Source organism: Syngnathus acus, chromosome 10 (genome assembly GCF_901709675.1).
Source record: "Syngnathus acus chromosome 10, fSynAcu1.2, whole genome shotgun sequence".
Classification (NCBI taxonomy): Eukaryota; Metazoa; Chordata; class Actinopteri; order Syngnathiformes; family Syngnathidae; genus Syngnathus; species Syngnathus acus.
Window position 1 is genome coordinate 17,210,280 of NC_051095.1, and position 27,902 is coordinate 17,238,181.

The window sequence follows — 27,902 nt, forward strand, 5'->3', positions numbered from 1 at the left end:
TACTTTCCTTCCGCTCTGGCCAAGGATGACGCCCGCTGAACAATTCAAATTTGTGCAAGTATGTTGACAAGACTTATTGTGAGAATAAATCGCTCATGTGGGGTTGGAACGAGCTTCTCAACTATCTAATACATTTAAGACTTTTCCAAAATGGCCTTATCCAGATTTTTTTGAAGATGTCTTCTGAGAATAAAAAGGACAAATTGATGAAACACAATGTGTGATGAAGCTTAACTATGAATATTTTTAATGTTTTTGAAAGATGGGACATTAGTAAACACAAGTTCCACAACTGTACACAGTAGCGAGATGTTACGCAGCCAACAAACATTAAATACAAAACAAAAAAGTTATTTAAATAAGTTGACAAAACTTCCCTTGATCATTTCATCACATCCTGCATGTTCACAATTAGGCTATCCACTTCAAAAACAGACCAGTGCACGGATGCACTCTTTTCACAATTTCTAAAGCAGTCTACATTGTATCTTATTAACGTTTTTTCTGTTTAAAAAAAATACTGGAAGGCAGGTCATCATTAGAAAAACAAAACGTACAGTAGATTGGTGAACCACACTTCTCAGTGTTCACTTGTCTTTCTTGCTCTCGGAGCTTTTCTCCTTTTCTCCAGTTACTAAATCAGGCTTCACCCCCTCTTGTTGGGCGTTAGGCTGGTCTTCTTCCTTCGAACCACGACTCTTGTTCATCTTCTTGGACTTCTGGAAGCGCTCATTGAGATCAAACTCTCTGATGATGTTCTCCTAACAATTGAGGGAAGAATATTAGTGGGGGCAGATTATGAGCTGCAATACTACCGTGGATCTCAAGGCACCCAAACCTCATTGAAAGTCCACGAAATAGCTCTGCCTTTACTGTCTACTGCTGGACGCCTCATAACTTCTTGGCCACCTTGGAATAGCACCAGTGAAGGTAACTGCTTGGACAGAGGGGATGTGCTCACTTTGTACCTGGTCAAGAGGTAGTTGTGTTATTAATGCATTTCAATGAAAGATCCATGGATTGGATGGTAAAAGCGTGCTTTACATTTGATGTGAACAAAATTATTAGGACATCAGGCCATTAGATCAAAAAGAGGTGAAAATATAGTAGCTAGAAATTACCTTTGTGAAACCTCTCCGTAACGTCCAATATCCACTTTTCCAAACCTCAGCCCAGCGCAGTTGTACCTGAAGATACAGCACACCACACAAACCCCTCAAAGCAGATTCAATTCAAGTCAACCGTGCATTACATTGTGCAGCGTGGAAGTCTAGCACCTCAGTTTTGTTTTCTAATTCGGATTAAAAGAGTGAAAAAGCATCTCTTACTTGAGCGAAAGGTCAGCATAGACCGGAGCAAAGGACTGGCAGTCAGAAGACCAGTTAGCATAGAATTCAACAATCCAGGTGACACGACTGTCTTTCTGTAGCTCGTCCTGGAAGTGGGTGGGGAGGACATTCAAACTCTCAACAGATTGAAGTGATCCATAACATTTCTAGAACTGACATATCCAAATGAACTCACATCAATGGTCTTGTCACTGAAGTACTTGATGTACTCGGGGCCCACGTATAGAGGCGGCTTGCATGTCATGACAAATGCTGGGAAGACAGGCAGAGACAGACTGACTTTTTTTTTCTCTCTCTCCCCCAATTAGGTTTATAGTTGTAGTAAATAAATTTTTCATTATCATGTGCTTCCTGATTGACAATGATAAATGGAGAATATTCACGAGATGATTGTGATGATGCTACTGACCGACACACAGCGCGAGGTAGAGGATGCCAAGGCGAACGTCCAGCCGGAAAAAGAGGATTGTGTTGGCCACTTTGCTGAACAGGAACAAGTTTCCAATGTGCTGCTCCAAGGTAACTACAAGATGGATGGGAGAAAACCCAGTTGAAACAAGGTCAAAAGAGAACCTTCAAGGGTAATGTTTACACAACAATGAGCTAGCTTGTTTGTAGTGGAGCATGTCCTGCATGTGGGAAGGTGACAACTGAAACGGTCACACATTAAATCACACACTGGTTAAAGAGTTACCAAAAATAGGACACAAGAGTCTACAGTTTAGCATGCAATTGTTCCATTCAGGTAAATTCCGGTGCAAATATGGGCTTTAAGAAATACATTAAAAATATATTACAATTTCAACATAGCACATTGTTATGAGTTAAAAAAAAAACGTTGATTTATTCTCTCTTTTTTTATTTATTTATCTGTGGTTGTTTAAGTGCCCAATAAATACAGTTGAGCTATAGCTTCCAAAATATTAGGTACTACTTTACTGTTTGAGCTAATTCCAGTATAAGAGCTCGAGCAATCCTGGATTCTCCCTTCACAAAGATTACAATGCTCAGTTGTTGCATTGTTTATAATACTTTGACTGGCATGTATAACCCACTATTTCCTCATGCATTCACTTTTATTTATTACATGTACTTAATGAATTGTCTGGTGGGGGTTGGCAAACTGTGTGTGTGGGGGGGGGGGGGGGGGGATACACTTACTTGCTCGTCTGTTTTTCATCATCACTATGGCACTGAGGAACATGAGAATCTCCACTTCTCTCTATTTGAAAAAAAATGGGACAAACGAGAAAGTACGCAAAGTCATTGGGCTGTACCAAGACTTCTCTATATTTATTCGCTGCTTGCCTGCGTTATACGACCCGGCCTTTCGGTGCTCACCCAGTCAAAGTCGCAGGAGTTGCCGTCCTCACGCTGCGTCGCCAGGTGCTCGCACAAACCAGGAGCCTTTCGGACAACCAAGAATGCGATCGTCATGAAGAAGGAGGTGATGTAATACGGTTTCAGCAGCCATTTGTAAATCTGGGGCAGGTGGTATAAGAAAGCGCAGACTCCAGTGATTAAACCCATTTCGGCCGAAGGGAGCTATCCAGCTGATCAAAGTCAGTCAACTGTAGGAAGTGACGCAGCATTGCTTCCGCACTGCCCCGCATGCGCACAGCCAAAGCAAACCCGAGTGTTCTGGGGCTCGTGGCGTCCCGTAGTTTGGGCGCGGAATGCAAAACGTAAACAGAAAAAAAACCAGAACATAAAATGGACAACGAGGAACCAGCGGAAAAACGTTCAAATAACAATTCTGCAACCGAACATCGCACGGATGAATCTACGGAGGTTTCATTACAGGCTGTAAACGCAGAAGCAGCTTGTGATCCATCCCAAAATGATGAACCTCAAGGCAACAGGCTGAAGTTGTACAACAAAGTCATTGAGAAAAGTCTCGAAAGATTCATGCACTTCGCTGGGTGAGCTACTATTATGTGATTTGGATTAATACAACGCTCTGCATTCGGATTTGCGTTATTGTTCAATTCGTGTGAATAAAGGTCGAGCGGGGCCGTTCTAGATGTGCTCGGAGGAAGCTTGATTTGGTCAACTCGAGGCCCAGAAACCATATACAGTACACAGCCTACCATGATATGTAATATTAGTAATAATACGTAGCTTGCAGGAATTCTAACAAGCAATGTACATCATCTTCGCCATAAAAATATTATTTTAACGCTTAAATCCTTTTTTACACAGCTCTGACCGGTTTTCCAGCATGTTCCAACAGTTCTATAAGATGAACCATCAGAAGATGGAAAACATTTATAAGCAGTTTGTTGATGAGTTGCAGAGAACTATAAAGGTAAGTGTAAATATGTCACATTCATTATACAGTCTTTATTTTTATTGCACTTTCACAATAGTTTTTGCTGCATCAAAGCGCTTTATGAAAACAAAATAACAACACATCACATAAAACATTGGCAATACAAACATAACCATCCCTCCATATGCCTTTATGCTGTTATATATGAGGAGAGGAGAAGAGAAATTCAGTTATTATCTATACAAATACAAACCCTCACTGTCACAAAAACAATGTTTGTGTGAAAAGTAGGACTTAATAATATTGTACTTTATAAGATCATGGAGCATTAGGATATTTATAAAGACTGCAAAGAATTAAAGTTTGTGCATCATCATTTAATGCGGCAATCTAATTCATTGTGCTTCTCTATCTGGAGTGCCTGTCTCGGCAATACTGCACAGCCATGCAGATGCAAACAAAGAAGAATAGACCTCTTCTACTAATACAACAATGACTGTGTTTTGGTCATGATGGTGGTATTTGAGCGCTAAGTATTTAAGGGGGTGGTACTTGGGGTTAAAACATTTTTTAGAACCACTGTTGTACAGAAAAATATCATACAGATGAATTTCCGAATGGCGATTTGCGAATCGGTGAGGGTTTATGGTCATCGAGGCAAACTCTGTGACACGATGTCTCGCGATATTCATGGTCTTCTACATTTTACTAATTATGGTGTATTGTTTGGACACATAATTACTTGAGTGTTTTTTTTCATCTGAAGGATGATATCAGCAGACTGAACAAAGAAGCGAGACTCGAATCCAAACTCAATGAGCTGGACAAACTGGAAAGTGCCGCTAAAACTAACCCAGACCCTGCATGGTTGGTACACAAATACAGAGACTCGCTTTCTCTTTTTTTTTTTTTTTGCGATTGTCTTGTGTTTTTTTTTTTTTAGGCAACATGTGTTGCCCACTTATTGCCTTTTCTTGGTACAATGTCATTTACCATAGACTGTTGTCTATTTCTTTAACAATGTTGTAAAAATTCAAATCATTCTGTACAACACTTTCCACCTATCCTCTTAGGCGCCCATCGGGGGTTCCGGAACAAGACTTCAGCAGCTTTATAATTCCCTTGTATCAGAAGCAGGAGGCTTATTTGCAACGGGAGCTCAAAAAGATCCAAGCTGAGAATGCTGCCCTTGCACAAAAGGTTCAGGCTGGCAGGGAGAGAATTGCTCAGACTGAACATCTGATTTCAACAGCTGTTGCAGAGTGGGAGGTGAGAATGAAAAGTGGCAAAATGTTTCTGCACTTTTCACACTTGCAGCTTGTCATAACATTTCACAAGTGGCCGAGTGTTCTAATATTTTTAGAGGTGTAAGTGGGCATAAGAGATGTCTATATACATTTTGCTGATGATTGATCGCAGTTTTCTGATATTAAGTGAAGTTGTGCTTTTTTTAATTGTTTACATTAAGCATTTCAGATTGTTTTATTCCCCAACCTTTCTGTGTATTTCTGTATTGACAGGCATCAGCCACTGAAATTGGAAGCGTGGCATCTTCATTACGCCCTGCAGATGTGTTTGATGTATGATCTTCATAATAATTGCTTGAGTTAACTGATATATATATATAGCTTTGCTCAATGAAATAAAATTGGTGAAATGCATGCGCTTTTGTGATTTCTGAATCTGGCATGCGCACACTGACCAGGTATTACGGTACCTTGCCACTTTACTCATGGCATTACGTGAGAACGTCACCAAGAAATAATATTCAATGGAGAAGCATCACATCACAGTTTTCTGTAAACACATACTTGCGTGACCCGTTTACGTCTAGATATTTACAATTGTAACAGTGGCAAGTATGACGGAAATGTTCTCAACTTTATTTGGACAAAATGAAACTCAGGGACCACCCGGTTCGTCTACCCTCGGATTCGGACCTGGGAAACCTCCGCCGCCTCTCCCGCAAAATCAAGTCTCTGTGGCAGGGCAGATGGCACCACAGCTCGGGGATGAGGGGCCTCCTCTGCGGAAGTCTGGAGCCATGAATGAACCCTTCTATTTATTACGAGAACTACCCGGTACTGTATCGTTGTACGAGCTTTGCTTGCTTTGAATGTGTTCTGCGTTTGGGGACGCAATGGAAATACTCGACACGTTATCGGAAGTAGTTTGTAAACAATGCTAACGCAGCTAACGTCAGTCATGCAGATTGCTTCTTGGGAGCAACTTTCACATTTACGCCACGACTTTCGCTGCGACACATTTAAAGCTCAATTTCTCATGTGGGCGTTTACTGTTTTAACATAGTTGCTTGTGTCGCCGAACGCTAAGAGGGATAGAATGCTAAATAAACTGTGTATGGTAATGTAGCCAACTTTATGTTTAGTTGGGAACGAGTTAACTGGGAACACCAACCTCATCACGCACTACAACCTGGAACACGCCTACAACAAGTTCTGCGGGAAGAAGGTGAAGGAGAAGCTCAGCAACTTTCTCCCAGAGTTACCAGGTGGGCCATGGACGTGTGATGCAAACACTCTTTCAAAGATTCAGCTTTCATCCCTTGTTCTTCTTCATAATAGGCTTAGGGTTTGTGCCACCGCGTCTATTTAGATCAAAAGTTGTTTGTGGCAACCCTGTTGAATGCTCGCTCACCCATCTGTCTTCCTGTTTGTCGCAGGTATGATCGACTGTCCCGGGAATCAAGATGGGAGCTCATTGAGATCCCTGATCGATAAGCCACCAGTGTCTGGAAACTCCTTCAGTCCGCTCACCGGCGCTTTGCTAACAGGCTTCAGACTACACACTGGGCCGGTAAAGACCTACCCTATCCATTTTCAATCCCTGTTTCTTCTGAGGTTTTCTCCAAAGACTCTGGCTTTTTCCTACATTCTTAAAAACATGCATGTTAGTTAGGTTCATTGAAAATTTGAAATCACCCATAGAATTGAATTGTGAGTATGAGAGATTGTTTGTCTATATGTGCCCTGCAACTGGCTAGCTATGTGTCTTAATGATTTGAAAATTACACTATATGTCAATGTGCGTGTGTGTTTTTCAGCTCCCAGAGCAGTACCGGCTGATGCACATACAGCCACCAAAGAAGAAGAGCAAGCACAAGCACAAACACCATCGCCCGCAAGACCCATTACCACAAGGTAGGGCGCCCACCTAACAGACAAACTCACACGCATCCGCGTTTGCAAGACGCCCTCTCATCCGCATCCTTTTCGACGCAGCGGAAACGCCGTCAGATACCGACCCCAAAAAGAAGAAGAAAAAGAGGGATGACGATCCAGATCGCAAGAAGAAGAAGAAAGATAAGAAAAAGAAGAAGGTAAGGGACATGATTGGAAACATATAGAAGACACTTGTAATACATATGCAAGATGACCCATGGACTGGTTTGTCATTGTCAAAGTCTGCTTTATTGTCAATCTCTTCACATGCCAAGACACACAAAGAAATTTGTGAATTTGAGTTACTTGAAATCCAACAAAGCTTTTATTATTTTTATTGCATTGTTTTGGTTTTATTATGACTTGGGCCAAATCATGCAAATGACTACAGTACTGACATTCTTTCTTTAGCTGTTTTTTTTGAAAACTTTTCATTCAAGTTTCTTATACAAAATAGGAAAAAAAAAAGCAAAGCAAAAGGCACATTCCAGATACTCACAGAGGGGAAAAATGGTTTAGCCATTAGCACTAGTTTGTGGGGTTGGGAGCAAGGTTGCATTTAATGAAATGTAAAAAAAAAAAAAAAAAAAAAAAAAAACATATATTTGTTTTTTGTTTTTTTTTGTTGACATATCAGTTATTTTTTTTTTTTTAAATTTTTTTTAACCTTATATTTCTCTAACGTTTGCTTCAAATAAAGTTCTTTGGCCATTAGACTCACTTAATTGATTACATGTAAAAAAACCAGGTAAGGTGCTATTTCATTCAAGCATAAGTTTATATGATAAAGCCCCCCCCAAATAAAAAAAAAAACACAATCATTTTTGTCTTAGTCATGTCACTTTAAGAAAATCCAATAACGTCAAACATAACCAAGCACACACATGAAAAACTGAAGTTGCTGCATCCCAGTCATTGTTTGATGGCATTCAATTTGCCTCTTCAAATCATATCTTTGTTGCTCGCACAAGCCTCGGGTGTTTTCAATGATATTAGCGATATTAATAGAGGTGGTTCTCCTTTCCCCTATTTCTGCAGAACCGCCATAGCCCTGATCATACTGGCCTGCCTGGCTCACAACCCAACAGCAACAGCCTCAGATAGGCCCTAGTCCGTGTGTGCGTGCGTGCGTGCGTATGTGTGTCACCCGTACTATTCAAAGTATGCGATTGTGAAAGAACAGATTGGCTGGAAACTGGAAATGTTTGTGTGATGCGTTCAGGAGCAGTGGGCACAACAACACTTTGGACTCTTTTTGACGGCAAGCTGTGAGCTGTGTCCCTTTTTGACTTTATTGTGATAATGTTTTACCCTATTTCCAACACAAACTTTTGTTACAATGATTAATGCTTGCTTCAGGATATGCCTCATAGCTTAGATTTCTCAACCGTACGGCCAGGCGCATAGTCAGGTCTGCAAGGATTCATAATCAAGATGAATAAGAATTCACCTGAATGCAGAATTTGGTCAGGGTATGAATGTTTTTGGGCATACCTGTGCATATGGTGACACCGAGCCACGTTGCTGTGAATTTCTAGGCTTAAATCCATTGTAAATAAATCCTCTTTTACACAAAGTCTTACTTCATCCATGTATTTATTTATCAAACTCACAAGCTGGTTAAAGTTATTGTTGTATCTAGTATTAATTACTTTAAGCATGATTACATTAGCTGCTGTACATGATTGATGATATACAGAGTAAAGAAAAAGATCAGAGGTGTTGATCAGATGTCATGTGCAAAAGCAGCCCTTCTTGACTTCGCAGATAATAACAAGCTTTGTTATCCTCTCAGTTATGCTGGTGATATCTATTTTGACTTTCTGAAAGTTCACAGGAATGATACATCAACACCACTGACACTTTAAATGTTACTCCACGCACATGTGTATTTTACTTCTAGGTGTCGTCCAGTTTTTCCACATACAGTTGCTGCAACTTTGACGATGCAGCTTACGGTCCCAAATACATTGGATTTAGTTTGGCACAGTTTTTGTTTTCAAGTCAGCGTTGCCATGGAGCCAAATGTCAGGGAAAGGCACCCAAGTTTAGACAAACTACACAATGCATGTATTGCATAAAGGAAAGAAAATGCGTACAGTAAATGCATCACATCTAAAAGCAGCCGTAAAACCAACATGTAAGGACAATGAAATGCATCGTCAAAACAAATCATCTTTTACAAAGTGATTGGACAAGCCCAAACTCTACTGTTGCATAGTACAATGACTTGCAGACTTGAGTGCTCCTCATCTATCTGAAAATTACACAAAATTAATTGAAGCACAGCAAGCATCTTCTGGTCAAGTCACTGCAACACATACTGGACACACATATGGTAAAGAAAGTAGAATATGTCATTTAGCAAAACACTCAAAACTATGTACAGAAAGTTAATTGTTTTGGCCGGATTGTTACTCGCGAATCAACACGTCATGACAAGAAAAGCAACATGGAGCAAAGCATATGCAGGCAATCATCTTGGCAGGCTACAAAACATTTGCTGGTCAAACAAATGCTTCCCTTTTGAATTCTACTGCATCTATAGTATGAAAACACACTGAATACGTATTTTATACACACACCATCTCATTTCTGTGCATAAAGCAGTACAAAGTGCCGAAACAAAACAACATTAACACACAATGTGTACTTGAATAATCACTCTAGGATTCCTATGGTTAAATCAGCTCCACTTGGAGTCATATGAAAGGAGACAAGTTCACTGATTAAATGATTCTGTTTTGGGGAATTCATATTAAGAAAAAAAAAGTAGGTAGACAAATCGGTCAGCTGCAGAGAGACAGTGAAACGGAGGAGGTAGATATGACGTCTCTACAAGCTTCGCTGCAGTCTTTCAATATTGATTACGTTTCCTACCTGTGGGACATTTATGGATTGAATCTCTGGAGAAAGCATGATCATTAATAAGAACAATAATAATAATTCACTAAAAGCTTAATTCAGCACATTCCTTGAACAATACTGACAAAATAACATTTCCAAGCTGCTCTTTGGTGTTAGTGAGGATTGCGATGATTTGTCTGAAAATTTGTGTTTCAAGTGTTTCAAGTACCAGAATGTCCGCAGTGCAACGCGGAGGCCACACCAGGGCGGACGTGTGCGTTGCTGAGTAGAACAGATGTATGGCTTTGGATTGCGCTCATTTGGCTCTGTGACAACATTAACCCCGATAAATAACACCAACAAATGTCGGTGGCGCAGTTCGCGCTCACATCGCGCCACAGCGTGGACGGGGCTTGCACTGTCGATGCGAAGCGGGGGCATGCGAGCCAAGGGAGCCGGCTGGGGGTGGGGCGGTGGTTTCCTATGTCAATCTATACGGTTTTCAGACCCAAAAAACATTGGACATATTGCTGCTTATTTTGAAGGCACATACAAAAATAAATCCTATAATTCCTCAAATCCTCGCTTCTGTTTTAAGCCTCGACAGCCGCTTGGCCGTTGCTCTGGTGCTTGTAACCGTTGGCCTCCGCCTGGTTGAGCGCTTGCATCTCCTGGCCGGTGGCCCTCTTGTCTCGGGCCTCTTTCTCCCTGATCAGGGATCTGCGGTGGAAAAACAGGTAACCAGGCAACAGGAAGCCGGCCAATGAGAGGATCAGGAGGCCCACGTTGATCTGATTGGATAACGGAAATGTTTCTGTGAGTGCACCGATTCGCAACCTTTATTGAGCCACCATTAGAAAAACAAATTCCCACAGCAGATGTAAAAAAATATAAAATAGATGTTCAGGTTTGTAATGAAACTTCTGCCACCTAGTGGAAGAGTATTTATTCTGCCTGTCACTATACATTGCTAGCATAGGTAGATTGAAGACAGATCAAAGTCAATTTCGAATAGCATATTGACTTTTTAACACCACAGGGAACTGCATTTTGTCAGTTCAACAGAAATAACTAACATGAATGTATGGGGCATTGTTTTTTTTTTTTACATCTTAATTCCAAAGGAAATCGCAACCAAACATACCTCCTTTTCATTTCATACCACTTGTCCTTATTAGCTTCCTTGGATGTGCTAAAAGATGCTATGAATGCTTATTGGTGTAAATGATGTGAAATGGTGGCTGTCCCATCCGTGTTTTACAACAAAGTCCTCACCCAGTGGGGGTTTCCTTGAAGGGGCCCAACCATGGCGATGAAGAGTGGCTGCTGGAGCAGGGCGACCACAGCGCTGATCATAGACTGGAGGCCAGTCAGTGTGCCGAAGTGGTTGGATGGGTAGCTATGATGGGAGAAACAGTGGATGGTTACCGAAAGCTGAAAACAAAAGGAAGTATGGTATGAGGCGGGTGATAAAGAAGACTTGGATTCGATCATTTCAAGTTCAAAGAAGAACAGCTGTGGCAACATTTCTGCCTTTACCAAGAGAAAAATGAATCACAGCTTTATCGTCACAATGCCGGATTTTTTTCAATTGACTGTTTTGACCCATTCATTTACCGTATTTTCCGCACTATAAAGCGCACCGGATTATAAGGCGCACCTTCAAGGAATGGCCCATTTTAAAACTTTGAATGAATGGCCCATTTTAAAACGTTGTCCACATATAAGGCGCACCGGATTATAAGGCGCACCTTCAATGAATGGCCCATTTTAAAACTTTGTCCATATATAAGATATATACATTTGGCCCGCGGGCCGGACTTTGGACACGCCTGCTGTAGTGGCTCAATATTGGTCCATATATAAGGCGCACCTGATTATAAGGCGCACTGTCGGCTTTTGAGAAAATTGGAGGTTTTTAGGTGCGCCTCATAGTGCGGAAAATACGGTACACAATCCCGGCTCTAGAAAGTACACTCACACTGCAGCATAGAGGCCTCCGCAGCAGGAATGGATGAAGCCTCGGACCATGGTGTGAAGGATGAAGGTCAGGATCTGGCAGACGGACGAACAAAGAAGTGAACATTGACGGCTGACTCCCTACATGCAACTTGCATTTGTTTCGCGCGTCTGCGCCACCTGTAGCGGCAGGCAGTTGATGAGGGAGCAGCAGCCGAAAACGATGAGCAGCAGGTTGGTGAGGATGAAGGCCCTCATGACGTTGGTCAGCTTCTGGATAGTGCGGTCTCGCTTGGGCCCACTGGGGGACATGGGCAGGCGTGTCAAAACCACCCACAACGCAGTCATTGTCATGACGGTCTAGCCATTTGGCACTTTTGTTTTCTTGTTTATACTCTCAGTTTTAATTCATTTGGGAGTGTAAGACTGCATTTTCTCTGGACGGAAAATTTCCCCAAGATCCACTACCTCTTTTCACTTCCCAGTGCAAGGGGTTTGTCCTCTTCACACTCCTTCATCTTCCAGTCCATGATGTAACCAATCAAAGGACACGTGACGAGGCACAGCAGCTGCAGGGTGCCGAAGATGGATGAGTAGAAGCTGACTGAAAGAGAGCGTAGAGTCAAAACGAGGTATTTATGTGGTGTGGCTGAAATCGAGCCACTGCTCACCTTTCTTTGCACTCTCAATCACCAACTCTTCGGATGCTGTAACGTGGGGGGGAAAAAAGCCAGTGGGTCATGTTAACTCGTCTTCTGGGACTGCGAGGAGGCACGGTGACACTCACGGTGTTCTTCGCCATGTGTCACCATGAACTCCAGCATCTTGTTCATGGCGCCCATGAAGAAGATGATTCTCAGCTGGGACATCCCCATTGTGACCAGACTCCACAGGAAGATGGGTGAGAAAACAGAGCGGCGGAAAGGAACAGTACCTTGAGAGAGGAGATGGACACTTTTTAATTGAAAGAGCAAATCAATTTCATTCTTACTGAACAATCAAATGAGATCCAAAAAAAGGTGTGGAATTTCTTCATGGCTAATTCGGAGACCACGCCAATAATGAACATCATTAAAAACTGTTACTTATTAGATTGCATCTGGGCGAAAGGTGATTCTGACTACTTGATTTGGATCACGTGTTTTTGACCTACTGGGCCCAACGTTGCCTCCATTGGGAAGTTTCTCCGCTGAGTGTTGGATTTCACCATTTTTTTCTCTCAGTCTCTCTTCAACAACCTTCTGGTCAGTTGACGGTGACACTTGCAGTGTGAGGATCTTACTGTGGCCCACAAAAACAATAGAAAATAATGTTGAGATCAAGTCATATTTGGAACTTGACACCACTCACTAACCTGTAATCTACTTCTTCGGGCGTCGGGAAACCTTCCGTGGGCCAGTTGAGGAAGCAGTTAACAAAGACAAACCCGGCGAGGCCTGCCCAGGACCACATGATCACCTTAAAGGACACACCTGCATCATAGATGAGCTGGAGGGCAGAGAAAAAATCGAAATCACATCTGGGATTTTCATCCAAATACATCCCTCAAAAAAAATTCTTGGATTCTCAAAACATTAACTTGACCTTAAATACTCTTTGATACTATTGCATTTAATGCCAACATCTGTTAGTCATTTAGAAAGTTACCTTGACTCCAGGGAAGGTGACGGCAGATGAGGCATACGAGCCAATCATTAGAGACATGATGGTGGAGCTCAGGGCACCAAACATATTTGGCAGCTGGAAACACAGAAAAAGGACAAATCAAACAAATGTTGGGTCATGTATATTACAACCCAATGTCGCGTATATTATAACCCAAAAACAGACCCCCCCCTCTCTTTTGCTATCGCTCTCTCTCTCATTTCGGCCAGCAGGGGGCAGGCATCTTCTGTCTTACTTTCTGTTTGGCCAACATCTTTGACTGGTGTCTGAGAGCCAGACCGCACAATCCCTTTCCATGTGCACTCAATTACACAGTGACGATGTCACTCATTTTCACACGAGTGCATTCGGTGTCATGAGGAATGAAAGCAGCAGACTTCTGACTTGACTGGATGTCGACCTCATACTCGTACAGACACAGACTAAGCTACACCTCCGCTCATTTTGCTTTTTCTAAAGGCTGGCACCAGGCACGAAGACATCACACATCAGGTTGACCTGTTTACAGTAATAAGCAGCTTAGCCCGCACGACAATGCCCCTATTGTGGCACTGGCACACTCAGTGTACTTTAATTACAAGTTTTCAGTGGGCCAATAACGATTATGAGATCACATGTGGCGGATTGAAAGTATGCTGCCCTACAAGTTCAATTTTCTCTCCAACTAATTACCTCTGTGAAAACCCAACTGGGTTTTCCCTATTCTTGATTTCATCAGAGAGTCCAGTCCCTCTTTTATTACACTGTCTTAGAAAACACAGTGTTAATTATGATTTAAAACAATTACTATTCTCCACAATCGTGCATCCAGTTGAAGCACGAGTACTCACGAGGATCATGGGTGAGCTCGAGCCTACACTATTCGTCATCTTCCCAGTTTTTTTGGGCATAGGTTTTATGAGCAGATGCCCTTCTTGACAGAATCCCAACTTTTGATTAATGCAATGTTAGTACTCTGATACAAAGTTCTGCTATTCTACCGGCTTGCTCCAACAAAGCAAGACGCATTTCCTGGCAGTCTCCCATTTAAGTACAAAACAAGCCTGACCCTAACTTAAAGGAAAAGTAAACTGAAAAGGTTTAATATGACAGTCAGGCCCTACTTAATACCAATCAGAGCAAAAGCAAGAGCATATACGGAGAGTCATACACCTTCCAGGAACTTAACGGTGCTAAAAAGCCTACAGACGTGAAAATGTCGACGTTTACCACGTGTGCGTGTTCTTGGCTGCTGTCCGACAATGACCTTTAGGGCAAGAGTGAGAGCTGACACAATGATGCTGATGGTGGTGGGTAAACAGGAAATTTAAAGCTTTCCTGAGGATGTCAGAAGGGCACAAAACACCCGTCCCAATTCATGGCTTCTAGGAATGGACTCAGTTGAAGGCCATACGCACTTTTGCACGACTAAGATTTATCGACGGTAGGCGAGAGGGTCCTCAGCACACAGGGGAGTTTGTGTCTTTTCCTGATGTTAAAGCAACGTTATTCCAGACATGTGAGCTTACTGATGTCTGCAGCGAGACAAAATGTCTCTTCACGCTTCCACTACATTCGTGTCCGGCATTGACGATGTTAAGTGACGCACTGAGGCCCTCGAGGGTCACCCGGGGAAGAGAAGTCAGACAAAGATGGAGCGGTGGCTGCTCATTTGTCACCAACAATCATTTCAGGCTCTGCTCCTGTTGGCTCAATCACCTGAGGCATGCACACCCCTTACTGTGACTTTAATCGCCACTAATCACTCCACAGAGTGGCCAAACTTCAGGTTTGATTATGCAACACTGGATTCTAAGGGGAAGTAGAGTTCAGTGGAAAGGAGGGTTCTTAAATTAGTAATAATGAAGGATGAAAGGAGTGTAATTGAGTCAGGACGGCAATAACCCCATACAGCAGAGGCTCCCCTTAAGGCTAAAGAATTGTCATTTGGATTAAAAATGATTGTAGATGTGGATCGAAAGCTTTTTGTTCCCGTTGAAGTTACTACGGTTTGGCATAGAGTAATCCTAGATTAAGAATTTGCCAGATTGTGCTGCCACCAGGAGACATGCTGTTGATTGATGCAAGACGTTAAGTGCAGCAGTGAGCTTCATTTTAAATTGTGCAATGTTTCGCTAACTTGGAACTAACTGACTGTTATTGTCTCTCCTTACATACCTCATGTCAAGTTTTCAGACACTTTTAATATAGTCTCCAATTTTCCACAGTCAGACTGGCGTATTTAATGTTTGTTACATATTTAGTTTCATTTATAACACTGCAGATTAATGATAAAAAAAAAATGCAAAGAACTGTTGTGATTATTTGTACTGCTCCCCCCTCCCTTCTCACCCGGTGTACTGTTTCATCTTCTACTGTACATGTGCAGACTTGAATCAGGATAACTGTACGGATAGGATAACGTGTTGGCACGGTTAGGAGGGAATTGTAGTATTAGTCCATTAATTCTGACATTTCGCATCGAAGTCAAAACACGGAAGAAGACCAAAGTGAATTAAAAACCTGCTTCAAAAATCTCCAAAATACTAGTTTACTCATTTTTAATACCAGGTTTCTAATTAAATGGCAGATGTGTATGCTACAGTGTTTGGTTCATAAATGTGTCAATTTGACCGCATGTCACTGCATCTTAATCGGTTTCTCGGATATGGGAATTGTTTTGATTTGATAGCTGCAGCCCTTCTCCCAGAGCTCCCGGGGGAACACCAAAGGACAGCTGAATAATTCTGACCATACAGGAAAACTATCACTGGTACCTCGCCCTCCTCCAGCTGCTCCACACGTGTCCAAAAAAGCTGAGGCGATTGTTGCTCGATCACAAGTTGCTTTCTAATAACAACATGAGACCTTTTAACTTCCTTTGGAGTTGACCTTGAGTGACTTTACAGAGGCTCCTCCATGCTTCCCTGCAGTGTTTTGTTCTTCATATTTGCTGAGCGCCATGCCGCGCCGCGCTGCGCTGAGAATAGTGACGGCTCTCGTAATACATTGAAAGAACGTGATTTTTTCTTTTTCTTTCCACTGCTGTGTGATCCAACAGGCCCCTGGAGGGAATTCCACGGCTATTAAGACTGCGCACAAGAGGCCTGCCTTCATTCCAGCCGTGCCGATGAGAAGCATAAAAGCCAAGTGTGATGATTGTTAAAGAAGGGGAGGCAGGCACACCTGAAAGGTATGCTCAAAGTTGTGCGCGTGTGTGTGTGTGCTTGGGGTAATGGTTTGGCGGGAAGGCGACGTTTCTCAGTGACGTGAGCCCTGACCTTGTTTGAACTTTTTCAAAGAAGTCTGTGGGCAGTTAACAAATATTTGATTTACTTCTTTAACTTATCAGACAGAAGTACAAGGTCATGTTTAAAATACTAGATATGAGAATGTTCCATTAACAAAATTGAAACAATGCCTCTTTTAGGCAATATTACCTATGCACCTAAGAAAGGATGATTTATTGATTTTATTGATTAATTCAAATGTTTTTGTCAGGATTCTTTTATTTTGAATATTTTTTTTGTTCCTCGTAAAGTTTGAAGTGCATTGCACTGCTTGAAAAAAAAAAAAATTTGCAAAGTCAGCGTTGCCAAGTTAGTGTCATTATTTTTAGCAACTTTTCCAACTGTTCTAGAGACTAATTTAATTTAATTATTGCTAAATTGATGGTGGAAAAAAAAAAATTCAAACAGGTTTTTGGTAGCAGGAGATTTGAAGCCAATATCAGAGGGGAAAATAACAAAGAGTAAAACTTGATTTCATTAACATTGACCTTTTCATTTTGTGATGGGGGGAAATTTTATTAAAATAAGAAATTAGTTTTTTGTAAAAAAACAATGGAGATGTTATTATGCACTTCATCACGTAATCTGTATTTTAGCACCACCAATATCAAACCGGTACAGTTACTATAATCATTAGTAATTCATTTCATTTTGTTGAAAATATGTCCAACAAAGGCAATACAATTAGAGAGCTTATATAGAGCAGGGCAATAGTATATTGAATGGGGGGGGTATCGGGGTGAACATTCGGGCATTTTAACTTCACTGCTAACATTAGTCGCTTATGATACCTGCAATCCAACTGTGTGCAACTTAAATGTGTTTTAGTGGTGGAAAATCATCTTTTATATTGACATTTTATACAGTGACACAATGAAGCTGATTTATTTCGCACTGTGGCAAAAGCGAACCAAAGAAACAGTTTGTTGACAGCAGTGAGAAGGAATTTCCCTGCCAACGGGAACTGAAAGGTCTCGTTCAAGTAAAGCAAACTGTTGCAAACATTTGCGCGAGATGCCTCCAATTAGGATGTGACGTGAGCCTCCAACTTCTCCAAACAACAATAACAGCACTGTAGATGTCATTCAGTTCCGGACAGTGGGGAGGGGAAGACTCAATCAAAGGTGGAACATGGACAACTCTCTACCGTACGTGTGTGTGGTCAAAATGAGAATCATTTCGACAGAAATCAAACCGCATGTCTTTAGTCTGAATTTCAGTCCAGCCTCCACGATAAAGATTGTAGTGAACCGTCTGGTATGCGTTCTCTGAGAAAGATTTTAGTAAAGCATGCAGAACATGCAGAATGTTTGTTGGGCCTTGTGAAGAGGATGAGCGTGTCTATTTTGTTGGGCATAGAGCATAGATTTGTAAGATGGAACAATGGACGTGGAGTTTATAAGCCTTCATTCATAAAGGACGCCGACTCGCTTCCTAATCCTCCAAAGCGTCTCGCATCCCCTCCAAATGCCATAAAGTGCTTCCTTCCGCTCTTCCGGTTAGTATCTCCAAAAATCTTTTGGGATTTGTAAAAGTTGGCAGAAAAAGGTCTAGAATAGACTCCCTAGTGGTTAGCAAGTCTTTCGTGCACAAAAGAGGTGTAGATGATAAAAATGATAACAAATACTAAACAGCATGTAACCAAGGCGATCAGTCGCCTTAGCGCCATCTTGGTCAGTGTGTAGTGTTATTAATTTTGGCTTTGGTTTTCACAAGAATTTGTTATAATTGAGAAAGGTTTTATTATTTCTTGACCTTGAAGTTTACAGCCAGGACACCTTACCTGTCATATCAACGTTGAAGTCCAATGTCATCTGCCAATATTCAGCTTTGAATCTCTTCATTTGTTTAGCGTCCATTTTATGTGTACCAAATCACGTGGACACATTAAACAGCCACATGTGTGAAGACAGAATTGATTTGCTGCAGAATGATGCACATAACAGAGAGAAAGGGGGAAGGGTAGGAGTCACGGGGCTAAGAGAGGAGAAAGTATGGCCTTGACTGTTTGAAATAGAGGTGAGTGGGCCGAGAGCTGGCGGGCAGAGGGTGTGTGGCTGAGCGAGGGCTGCTATTGGTGGAGCGGGGGGGGATGGAAACGTACGCTGCTGCGGGGACAGTACGAACCAAAATACTTGCCAGGCCATGGGAGGCGCAGCAGCAAAAAAATGTGCTTGAGGACTGTCCTTCGCAGCTGACACATCACACGCTAAAACACGTGTTTGATGTAAATGTAAACACAACACAGAGTGTTGCCTCAGCTGAGGCAAACAGAGGCTGTGGCCACGCTACCGACCAAAACTTATCTGATAAAAGAACACCAGGCCACTTTCCTCAGTGCAGCTCTTATGCAACGTAGACACTTGAGGATCTGGCGGATTTAACACAAGCAGCTGACAAAATTCGATTTTGGCCCCACTTCAGCCTCACGAGGAAAATTGGCATGCGCTTGACTCGGAACACGCGCCATTGAAAGCACAACATGATTCTTATTGCTATTATGTTTGCGGCCTTCCCCTTTTGGACACTTGTCTTGTACTGTGACACCTCTAAACATAACACTATTTAGAATGCAGTGTATGCGGGCCACTGAGCAAGCAGCAGTTAAAAAGGGCAAATATATTCTGTTGACAGGTGAAAGATTGTTTATCATTCACCAATGTGACCTCAAATCTGGGCAAGTTCATTGAAAGCTGCAGCGTGCCTAAAATACCAACTCGAGTGGAACCTCTACGCTAACTGTTGCCATCATAAAACTGCAATCAACTGTAAAGCCTTTGTGGTTAACTGGATGTTTTATTTGCCCGGTGACAAAGCTTGTAACTCAATTTATTTGTATATCAAATAAGTTTCCCACATTGAAATAAATTGAAAAGATATTAATCCGTTCCAGACCCTCAAAAATGGTTGTTTGCCTATTTGTTTTTTTTTTCTGTTGATTTGTGGGCACTGTGTCTTACCGTGAGTGAGGTGAAGGTCAAGCAGATGCCCCCAAAGCCGTTCATGGACAGAGCCAGAAAGATGAGTGCCGAAAGCGCTGCAAGTAAAGAGTTAAAGGCCAAAACTGTCATCGCGAATGTTACCAGATGCCGCTGGGATGGCCACTGAAGTCTCCCATTTCATTGTGTGTAGTATGTGTGTATTTATGTGCAACTCGAGTCGCACACTTTTATGCCAAAATAAATGTAACACCATGACTAGTCTCATAGTAAGCTGCTTTCCATACAGAGGGGGAATACTGCGCATTCAAACATCCCCCCCCCCCCCCCCCCCCACATAATGTAATAGCGGAGCTGTTTCAAAAAGATACCAAAATATGTGTGGTTTTAGTTCACACCGAGATGTTTTCCTATTATGGTGAGGCAAAATATTCCAAACAATACATAGGACACTAATTATTTATCTTTGTGATTACAGAGTTTCTGATACAACTCTTTTGGTAGGTCTCAATGGAATCGGCAGGGTTTTCTAATGAAGTGTCCGGTAAGTTTTGCTCTTGTTCCAAGGTGGGTATATTTAAAAGCAGCTGCGGCCGAGGTGGTGACAACTTTGGCTAGCTTGTGATGACATAGCGCACATCTTTTTGTTATGCTCTCGCCAGGCGTCACATTAGTGATCAGCATGTGATCACTTAATGTTCCGTTTGATACTTTTGCACCCATCACCTTTGAATCCCGACACATTTGTGACAGCAGCGTGCGACAGAGCTGAACGTTTCCACAGCTGATGTGTTCATATCTACTGTGTGTGTGTGTTTGTGTAGTTGTGTGTTGGTGTACTCACTCGGTGGGTCGTAGGCAGATATGGCCATCATGATGCAAGACAAACCGAAACACGAGCTGTAACCAGAGAAAGTACATTGAAACCTCCAACACGTGACATCATCTCATGACTGCACGGTCCTAACATTTCCAAATGTGTGCCAGAGACATCTTACTAGGCTATGTGTGACTGTACGCTGGCTCACACAAATTATGAAACTTGGGCAGCACACACGTGAATAATATGGGAACGTGGAACATAGTTGGAGTTGTTTTTGTTTGGGTTCATGCTTAATAATAGCATTTGCCAGTCTTTTTATTTGTCTAATTTCCCTTTTGTTTGAATTTCCTCATTCATTGGGCTCTCTTAAGCACTCTGTACTAAATACACACCCAAGTCTTGACACACTGCCCCACCTACTATATTCACTGACTCACAAAAGACTAAAGTCCCTCCTCCCACTTTGGGAATGCCATCGCTCTGCTTTTTACTACTGCAGTACGGTGTAAAGGAACAATACTCTTACTTGGTGTTTCATTCATCCCACATTCTGCTGATTCAGAGATGAAACATGCAGAAACATTTCAATGATTGTATCAATTATCCTTCCTAATGAAAAGAAATTGATTTGATAACTCCGCTCATGTTGTCTGATTCTTCGTGAAAATTAAACAAGCCGCTGTTTTGAAAAATAGTTTCCAGATCAGTCAGCGAAGTCATTAAAAATAACAACTAAATGGTTACGTTAGCAATACTTGTTTTGTAAACTAGCTTTTGCAATCATGTTGTTAGTGGAAGCAGTGCACTTCAGCTAGTAATGATGAATACATATTCATATTTAAGTTCCTTTCGATTAAATCACAACGCAGCTTCTATTTTTAGCCTGAGGAATATGTTTTTTTTTCAGCAACAAAAAACAAACAAAAATACAATTTATCAAAATGTTATGGGTATATCTGTGACCCAAGGTTTTGCAGAAATAGTTGGAGCAGTTTTTGGGCAATTCCACCTAAAGTGATGAATGCATTACCTGCCCGTCAGGCGAATGGGGCGCGGCCCAAACTTGTCCATCAGGATCCCGAGGGGCAATGTGGTGGCGCTGAGCAGGAAAGAGCCGATGGTGAAGCCCAGATTCAACATCTCTTCTTGGTCCACACAGCTGAGCCACTGTTCCACCTCGCTATCAGATGAGTTGCCCAAAGACACCACCACCGAATCGTTCTCTATGGGTGTCATAGAATTGAAACGCATGTTCATAAATGACAACAACAAAAGAAAAACCATGTAGGACCCCCACTGTACAGTATACATACGATGCCCACCTGAGCAAAGGTGTGAGTAGAAGCCCTCTCGCTTCAGCATAATGAGCAGTGAGCCCCAGCCCAATAACACGGCCGAGCACAGTAGATTCTCAATCACCGCTGTCACTGCCATCCACCAGCGCCTCCTGTAGGCCTGGAGGAGAGAAGGTGCCATTGCTGCTCTGCGAAAGAAGACAACAAAAAAAACATTTAAACTTGAACATTAAAAAATTTTCATGAGATTTGCTACAAAAGGCAGTCACATTAGTAATATTTCTTTTGTTTACATTTTCACAATGGCCAGGCCATGCTGCAACGACAGCCGCTAGCCAACAGTTAGCTTGCCTACTAACATACTTGGGCCTTGTAATAATAACTAAGTAACTTGCAATTTCAATTAATATTAATTTTAGAAACAAATCTCTGATAACAGGTTCTTTAAATGTTTTCCATATTAAGTAATTTAACTACAAGAGAGAAGAGCTTGAGGAGTGAAGAGGATCAATTTTCTTTTACTTTATTTCTAAAAATAAGTTATTCACATTCCAAAAGCAGAGAATTTCCAGATGCTTACTTAAAGCATGAGTCACTCATTCTCGTCTTCTAAGTGCTTATTAAACCTGCTGGTGTATGTGTTATTCACATATTTCTTTTTGTCATATTCATTTCGTTTTAAATTGACCTTTTGGAGTGCAAACTGGTGAAAAATCATGGCATTTACCTTTCACAGTATTGTGTATTTGATGTTAACAGTTTGACATCGCAATGCTTTTATATATGATGTCATGGATTTGTCATGAAATGTTCCATTACAAATGAAAAAGGCCATCATTTATTATTCCAAGCAGTACTTTATGGTAAATGACAACATTTTCTCTCTCTCCACGTGGTTCGTGACTCTTTTGTCCTAGTTTGAGACATTTGACACCCGCTATGTCTCTCTTACAATTCAGGGAAATCAAAGGTGTGGCGTTTGGATGTGAACGCGCCTCAGTGAGGACAAGTGACATCTATCTGGCATCACCTTACCGCACCACGAGGTAGGCCAGAATTGAGAGGTGTTGAACATGGACACACGTAAATATAAACACGCACCCTGTGACAGATGACGTCACGGAGCAAACAATATCAGGTGGCTGGAGAGAACACGCACATTTCTGCACAGTCAGGACAGGTCAATCCAACCTGGAACATGACTGAGCAATACAGTCATGACCACCCTGACATACACACAGACTTTCACTCTGTCATTGACACAAGGGTGGAAAACATCTCAAGAGGAAACACGAGTCCAAATATAACCGTCTGTTTAATTTGGTTTTGAAAACACAGAGAAGGAATTTTTTGACTGAAAGAGATGAGGACTGTGATTTTCTTGGGAATCCAGCACTCTCTGTTACGTCACAATTTTTAAAGCAATCATTGCTTATAAGTACACAGCATACAGTGATTCTTAAACTTGCAAGAGCCCTGATTTAAGATTTTAGGAACCGGATTGTGTCTCGGGTCGTTGGTTCCCTGGCAGGCGCTAATAGTACGGATTGGCCTGCGTGTGCCACCAATGACCAAATATGTGATCATGAGGCGAGTGTGTAATGTGATTACTCACAGTCCAGCAGGCTGTGATTGTCCTGAAAAGAGGGGGAGCTTTGGTCAATGTTTGGTCAATGACACCCCCATCCTCCTACTGTCCCCCCACCCACACACATTGCATCTGACATCAAGATCATGCAGGTGTGACTAAGAGGTCATTAAGGCAAATCCCAGATTAAGAATAGATTCATGGAGAATCACTCCTCTTTTCATCATTGTGTCTCCCACACTTTGTCACACTCGAACACTCCTTATTTAAGATGACCTTTAATGACAAGACAGTTAAGGTCATTGACAAATTATTGACTAATTGATGTGGTGTCCCTCTGATTCTTCTGATTGTGATTATCAATAATCACTGAAAATACAATAATACAAATACAAAATACCCTCTGGGAGGCGGTACAGGAGCCTGCGCTCCCGCACCTCCAGACTCTCCAACAGCTTCATACTCCAGGCTGTTAGGATCCTGAACTCGCTCCCCCTTTCAGCGTAGCGTCCTGTTCTTTGCGCTGTGCTTACTGTCTGCTGTATGCATGCTGGCTCAGTTTTGCTCCTCTTATTTATTGGGTTATTGGTTTATTATTTATTCATCGCTCATTATATTTATATTGTTATTTTTTGTGTATTATTTATTGTTTGTGCCTTCTTGCTTTTATTTTGTGTCGTCTACTTGTATGTCTCGTCACCGTGGGATAGAGAAAACGGAATTTCGGTTTCTTTGTGTGTCTCGACATATGAAGGGATTGACAATAAAGCTGACTTTGACTTTGAAATATACACTGTTTTGTTCATATTAGTGTCACAAGGTTCTAAGGTGTGTGTTGATGTGGGGGTGAGGTGGGCAATTTATCAAATTTTGCCGGTCTGTCATTTGTCCTGGGCACCCTTGCGTTATCGTCAGTTCGCTCTTATTTATAATACGTAGTATATAATGATAATAGGCCGTCATCGCTTCTGTCAGTCCATCAATCGTCACGCCGTCCAAAAAAAGCTCCTCATCGTTACTGTCAATAATTGTAGATTCCAGTTTTGCAGATCTTTATAAGGTGAACATCACAACAATTAGGTGTGGCATTCCGCCCGAGTCAAGAACCATACCCGAGGCTTGCACGTTGATAACACAGTGCACGAGCCAGAGGAGCAAACAAGGAAGGAGAACACCGAGTTAAATACCCTAGTAGTGCTGCAAGCCATAGTTATTTAAGGGGACTGCGAAATTCACGAGCAGCTGCGTGCATCTCGATGGTCCTGAAGTCGGCAGGACTTGAGAGATAACAAGAATAAAGCAGCTGCGGTTGCCATGTCGTCCATTGTTGCTTAGGAAATCAAGAAAGTGGTCTTTTTACCGTATTTAAAATAGTATTAAACTACCTCTTCTCTGGCACATGAGTGACACACACATAAGCAAGTGAACACCAGCGATCAATTTTGCATGTGGCACGCCACGCCACTCATTTTACGGCTCGGGTAAACGCAACTGGCTGGGCAAGTTTCGTCAGTGACAGACTGAGGATTCCGCCCGTCCTTTTTTTTTTTTACTTTCTCGTCTCTCGTCCTTTGTCCACAAAATGGGCGTCCGTCTATGACGGACATTGGGATGGGATGCACATCAAGATGCTGATTAGACAGCATGATTATTGCACGTGTGTGCCTTAGGCTTCACACAGATAAAAGCCCACTCTACAATGAGGAGGTTTACTGAAAAATTGTGAGCAGCTTTTGCAAAAAAATAATTGTTGCATTGTCTGAGGAAAATGGTGACCACATCAGATATTGACTAGTTTTCTGAGCCTCCCCCCACACCCCGCTACAGTAAGATTATCTCAGCAAAGAAATGCTCACTAACACAAATGTAAACAGATTTGTGAACAGCATTGCTAGAGCGCTTTCATTCAGTCTTAGTGCTTTAAGTTCAGCTCATTGAAAATAGCTGCAAAAACAAAAGTGTTGCATTTATATAACTTTGATTGTAATATGTTGTGTATCAGTTGGGCTGACATTATCCATGCATCTGGATTGGAGCTGTACTCCCCTCTACTTCCTGGGAAAAAGAACATGAACATGTGATGCGTTTAGGATCAACACAGCTCAAAACTGCAAAAGGTTGACAAACAGTTGACGCAGCACTGTGAAGTGAGCGCGAGCGGAGGGAACGCGCCATATTAGGAAACAGCTTCCTGAAATACATGCCCTCTCCCAACCAACTGAATGATGATGCAATGTTACATGGATACGTGCAACGCGCATCCTCTTCTGATAGGAAAACTAAATCACTTTTTAAAAATATTTTTATATTTTTAAATAACTTTTAGGTCATATTTTAAAAATATCAATTCATTAAGAATACGTTGAGCCTGCTTATGGATCAGTATGGAAAAAAATTATTGCTTTAATTAGGTCATAAAAATGTATTTTCTTTAGGTACACATTGATAGCGCATCAATATAACATTTAACACCCATAATTGCATAATCGCATGTTTTTCCAATATCGTGCAGCTTTAGCTTTTAGGCTGATCGTTTCGGTACATTTTTCAGATCAGTTTTCTGTTTGCAGTGTAATTTGTTGAACTCACATTGTGATACTGTAAGAAAAAGACAACAATGCATAGCGCAAAGAAAAAAAAATCATTTAAAAAGTAGAAATGTGAGCATAGGACCATCTCCTTAGGAAAAAGTGTACATCCAAGGCTTTAGGAATTACAGCGCAGTCTTCCTTCACCTTACATGACTGGCTTTGAGCCACCAATTATCACCTACATCGCAACGATTACCTTCACTTGCCGTGAGCAATTTCAGAAAACGGATTAATCGTTCTAATGCTTCACACAAAAAGTCAGAATTCCCTTGGGGGGAAAAGTCTAATGATAATGTAAACAAAATTGCTTGACATTAAGACAACTTGTTCAATCATTTTGCATTTAAAGACATCGAATGAACTAATAGCTGCTGTGGGGTAGAAACTCACAAATACACATTTGGATCAACTTTTTGGATGTGCACAAGTGCAGTCCCCTTGTGCCGTTGCCAGTAGTGTATCTGCGGCATATACGTATGTTGGCGATTGATAATAGAAGCATACACATGCAACTGATCGCAGTCGTCGTTAATCCTCCCGGGTTCATGGTCCGCCATTTTGCTGCTGTCGATAATTATTTTTCCATCCCATAAGACCAAGGGATCTGAATCAATCAAAGTCAGGTTATTGGTGTCCCTGCCACCCATTAAAAAAAAGTTTACAATTTCCCACAGATGCCACAAGATAATAGTGGCAACACTACATTTGTCTGAAAGCAGCCCTTCAACTCACTTCAACATAGTTCCCTACTAGCCTACATCATGATGTTGGTGCAAACTTTTTAAAGTGCTTCTTGGTGTAAAAAGTTTTATTTACTATTACTATTATTTACTATCATTAAGCAATGTATTTCTCGGGACCTTTGAAGTCCTTTCGTTGATGCTCCCATTCGGATTTCTCAACGGGGACGTTTCTGACCTCGACCACTTATGTTTGTGTACCACTGCGGGACACCCAAAACTGCAGAGATAACTCTTGATCCTCGCAGGTTTCCGAGAAAATAAACGCAGCCCGACGGGCGTTCAAAAATCTCGGACACGACGGATCCCCGATGCTGAACAGACAGCTGTTTCTCCTCGGGTCCGGTTACCGTGTGTTGCGAAGCAGCCTTAGGTCTGCTGCCACGTTCACGTGGCGGCCCCTGGCTCGTAATTTATGCAAAACAACCCTGGCGGTATCGATCGTGGTGAGTCACGTCAAGAAGAAAGTGTCAACTGCAAACAGTTCGGTACTTGACACGAATAAGGAATGAATGCGTCTGGCAAACTTACATTGATTTAAAGGAGATCAAGATTAGGTTTGTGGAGCATCATGGACATTTTCACGTTTCGCAGTTCCCCAATCTTCATTTCAGAATGCCACATTTACGCAGAGTCACTGAAGGCAACATTATCTTATCTCCGAGACAAACGCGTCTGCGACCACCTTTTGGTCATACGGTTGTTACTTAGAGATACTAATCAAGAAACCAGTATGCATGGAAGCTATAAAAAGTGTTTAGTGGTAATGTTTACAATTCGTTACCACAGCGAATGCAGATGTTTAAAAGACTAAATACAGTAAATCGAGTTTTCCAGTGATCTGCATCTCCCCCCTTCCCTCATGGTCACTTCCTAAACAAGCAACTTGATCCTTTTAGGGTTTTCTTTCCTTTTCTCAAACTCAAGTTATATTAGACCCCTCTCCCGGTATAATAAGTATGATGTATTTAACAGTTGAAAGATATAACAAAAGTGCTTGTATAAACGCCACGTGTAGTGAAATGCAGCCGGTTGGTCCAGTTGCGTTCATGGCGGCACTAAACATACTGTGTCACCTCAAAAGAGGAAAAAAAAAAAACTTACTGTAAGTTCGTGGATTGTCCCTCAGGAAAATGTTCGAGAAGTTGGGTTGTATAAAACTTGTATTACTTTGTTTAAATAATTAAATAATACACGTATTTATCAAGTATGCTGGACGTTTACAGCAAGTAATAAAAAAGAAGTTAAATAATAAAAAAAAATCCTCCTTCTCTGCCCCTTCCTTTTCTGTTTTAATTCCAGAGAGTCCACGCTTCTTTTGTCTCGTTGGTTTCATTTCAAGCGCCCCCTCTTTTGCCTAATTTGACTTGTATTCTCCTCCCT

The 27,902-nt window shown here is 41.7% G+C and overlaps 4 protein-coding genes and 1 long non-coding RNA gene across 6 annotated transcripts; 3 read left to right on the plus strand and 2 right to left on the minus strand.

The window, feature by feature from the left end:
• Positions 1–224: 224 nt before the first annotated feature.
• On the minus strand, positions 225–2,963 carry tmx2a (thioredoxin-related transmembrane protein 2a). Its single transcript, XM_037262482.1, has 8 exons — positions 2,691–2,963; positions 2,511–2,571; positions 1,759–1,872; positions 1,525–1,601; positions 1,329–1,435; positions 1,122–1,187; positions 839–968; positions 225–761 (listed from the first exon to the last, which is right to left on the minus strand). The coding sequence occupies exons 1-8, from the start codon at positions 2,877–2,879 to the stop codon at positions 588–590; spliced, it is 918 nt and encodes a 305-aa protein (XP_037118377.1). The 5' UTR covers positions 2,880–2,963; the 3' UTR covers positions 225–587.
• Positions 2,964–2,968: 5 nt separating this feature from the next.
• si:dkey-6i22.5 (polyamine-modulated factor 1) lies at positions 2,969–5,280 on the plus strand. Its single transcript, XM_037262484.1, has 5 exons — positions 2,969–3,271; positions 3,552–3,657; positions 4,388–4,488; positions 4,695–4,890; positions 5,142–5,280. Exons 1-5 carry the CDS (start codon positions 3,063–3,065, stop codon positions 5,205–5,207), a joined length of 678 nt encoding a protein of 225 aa, XP_037118379.1. The 5' UTR covers positions 2,969–3,062; the 3' UTR covers positions 5,208–5,280.
• A 75-nt stretch (positions 5,281–5,355) lies between these two features.
• Positions 5,356–9,563, plus strand: med19a (mediator complex subunit 19a). Its single transcript, XM_037262483.1, has 6 exons — positions 5,356–5,702; positions 6,011–6,133; positions 6,305–6,438; positions 6,686–6,782; positions 6,864–6,961; positions 7,842–9,563. The coding sequence occupies exons 1-6, from the start codon at positions 5,483–5,485 to the stop codon at positions 7,905–7,907; spliced, it is 738 nt and encodes a 245-aa protein (XP_037118378.1). The 5' UTR covers positions 5,356–5,482; the 3' UTR covers positions 7,908–9,563.
• Positions 8,383–27,902, minus strand: slc43a1a (solute carrier family 43 member 1a). Of its 2 annotated transcripts, XM_037262480.1 has the most exons (15): positions 27,624–27,897; positions 21,628–21,788; positions 21,336–21,528; positions 20,327–20,382; positions 19,504–19,580; positions 13,257–13,349; positions 12,964–13,097; positions 12,763–12,890; positions 12,397–12,543; positions 12,281–12,316; positions 12,078–12,213; positions 11,790–11,910; positions 11,632–11,705; positions 10,926–11,049; positions 10,244–10,441 (listed from the first exon to the last, which is right to left on the minus strand). In XM_037262480.1, the coding sequence occupies exons 2-15, from the start codon at positions 21,779–21,781 to the stop codon at positions 10,244–10,246; spliced, it is 1,671 nt and encodes a 556-aa protein (XP_037118375.1). In that variant the 5' UTR covers positions 21,782–21,788; positions 27,624–27,897. The 2 variants fall into 2 exon arrangements, with proteins under 2 accessions (XP_037118374.1, XP_037118375.1); XM_037262479.1 differs by having other exon boundaries at positions 8,383–10,441; positions 21,336–21,788; positions 27,624–27,902.
• Positions 16,199–20,394, plus strand: LOC119129324. Its single transcript, XR_005099167.1, has 3 exons — positions 16,199–16,446; positions 19,961–20,026; positions 20,307–20,394. It is a non-coding gene; the product is annotated as an uncharacterized LOC119129324 (long non-coding RNA).

Bases quoted from the DNA above. Each gene is read 5' to 3' on its own strand.
- tmx2a (XM_037262482.1), bottom strand. From the start codon at position 2,879: ATGGGTTTAATCACTGGAGTCTGCGCTTTCTTATACCACCTGCCCCAG. The intron at 1,873-2,510 runs GTAAGTGTATCC...TCCATCTTGTAG, and splicing joins GATGAAAAACAGACGAGCAA to TTACCTTGGAGCAGCACATT. The intron at 762-838 runs GTTTGGGTGCCT...CTCAATTGTTAG, and splicing joins TTTCGTGGACTTTCAATGAG to GAGAACATCATCAGAGAGTT.
- si:dkey-6i22.5 (XM_037262484.1), top strand. From the start codon at position 3,063: ATGGACAACGAGGAACCAGCGGAAAAACGTTCAAATAACAATTCTGCA. The intron at 4,489-4,694 runs GTTGGTACACAA...CTATCCTCTTAG, and splicing joins ACTAACCCAGACCCTGCATG to GCGCCCATCGGGGGTTCCGG. The intron at 4,891-5,141 runs GTGAGAATGAAA...CTGTATTGACAG, and splicing joins CAGCTGTTGCAGAGTGGGAG to GCATCAGCCACTGAAATTGG.
- med19a (XM_037262483.1), top strand. From the start codon at position 5,483: ATGACGGAAATGTTCTCAACTTTATTTGGACAAAATGAAACTCAGGGA. The intron at 6,439-6,685 runs GTAAAGACCTAC...TGTGTTTTTCAG, and splicing joins TCAGACTACACACTGGGCCG to CTCCCAGAGCAGTACCGGCT. The intron at 6,962-7,841 runs GTAAGGGACATG...CTATTTCTGCAG, and splicing joins AAGATAAGAAAAAGAAGAAG to AACCGCCATAGCCCTGATCA.
- slc43a1a (XM_037262479.1), bottom strand. From the start codon at position 21,781: ATGGCACCTTCTCTCCTCCAGGCCTACAGGAGGCGCTGGTGGATGGCA. The intron at 19,581-20,326 runs GTGAGTACACCA...CTTTACTTGCAG, and splicing joins ATCTGCCTACGACCCACCGA to CGCTTTCGGCACTCATCTTT. The intron at 12,317-12,396 runs GTGAGTGTCACC...CCCACGTTACAG, and splicing joins GACACATGGCGAAGAACACC to CATCCGAAGAGTTGGTGATT.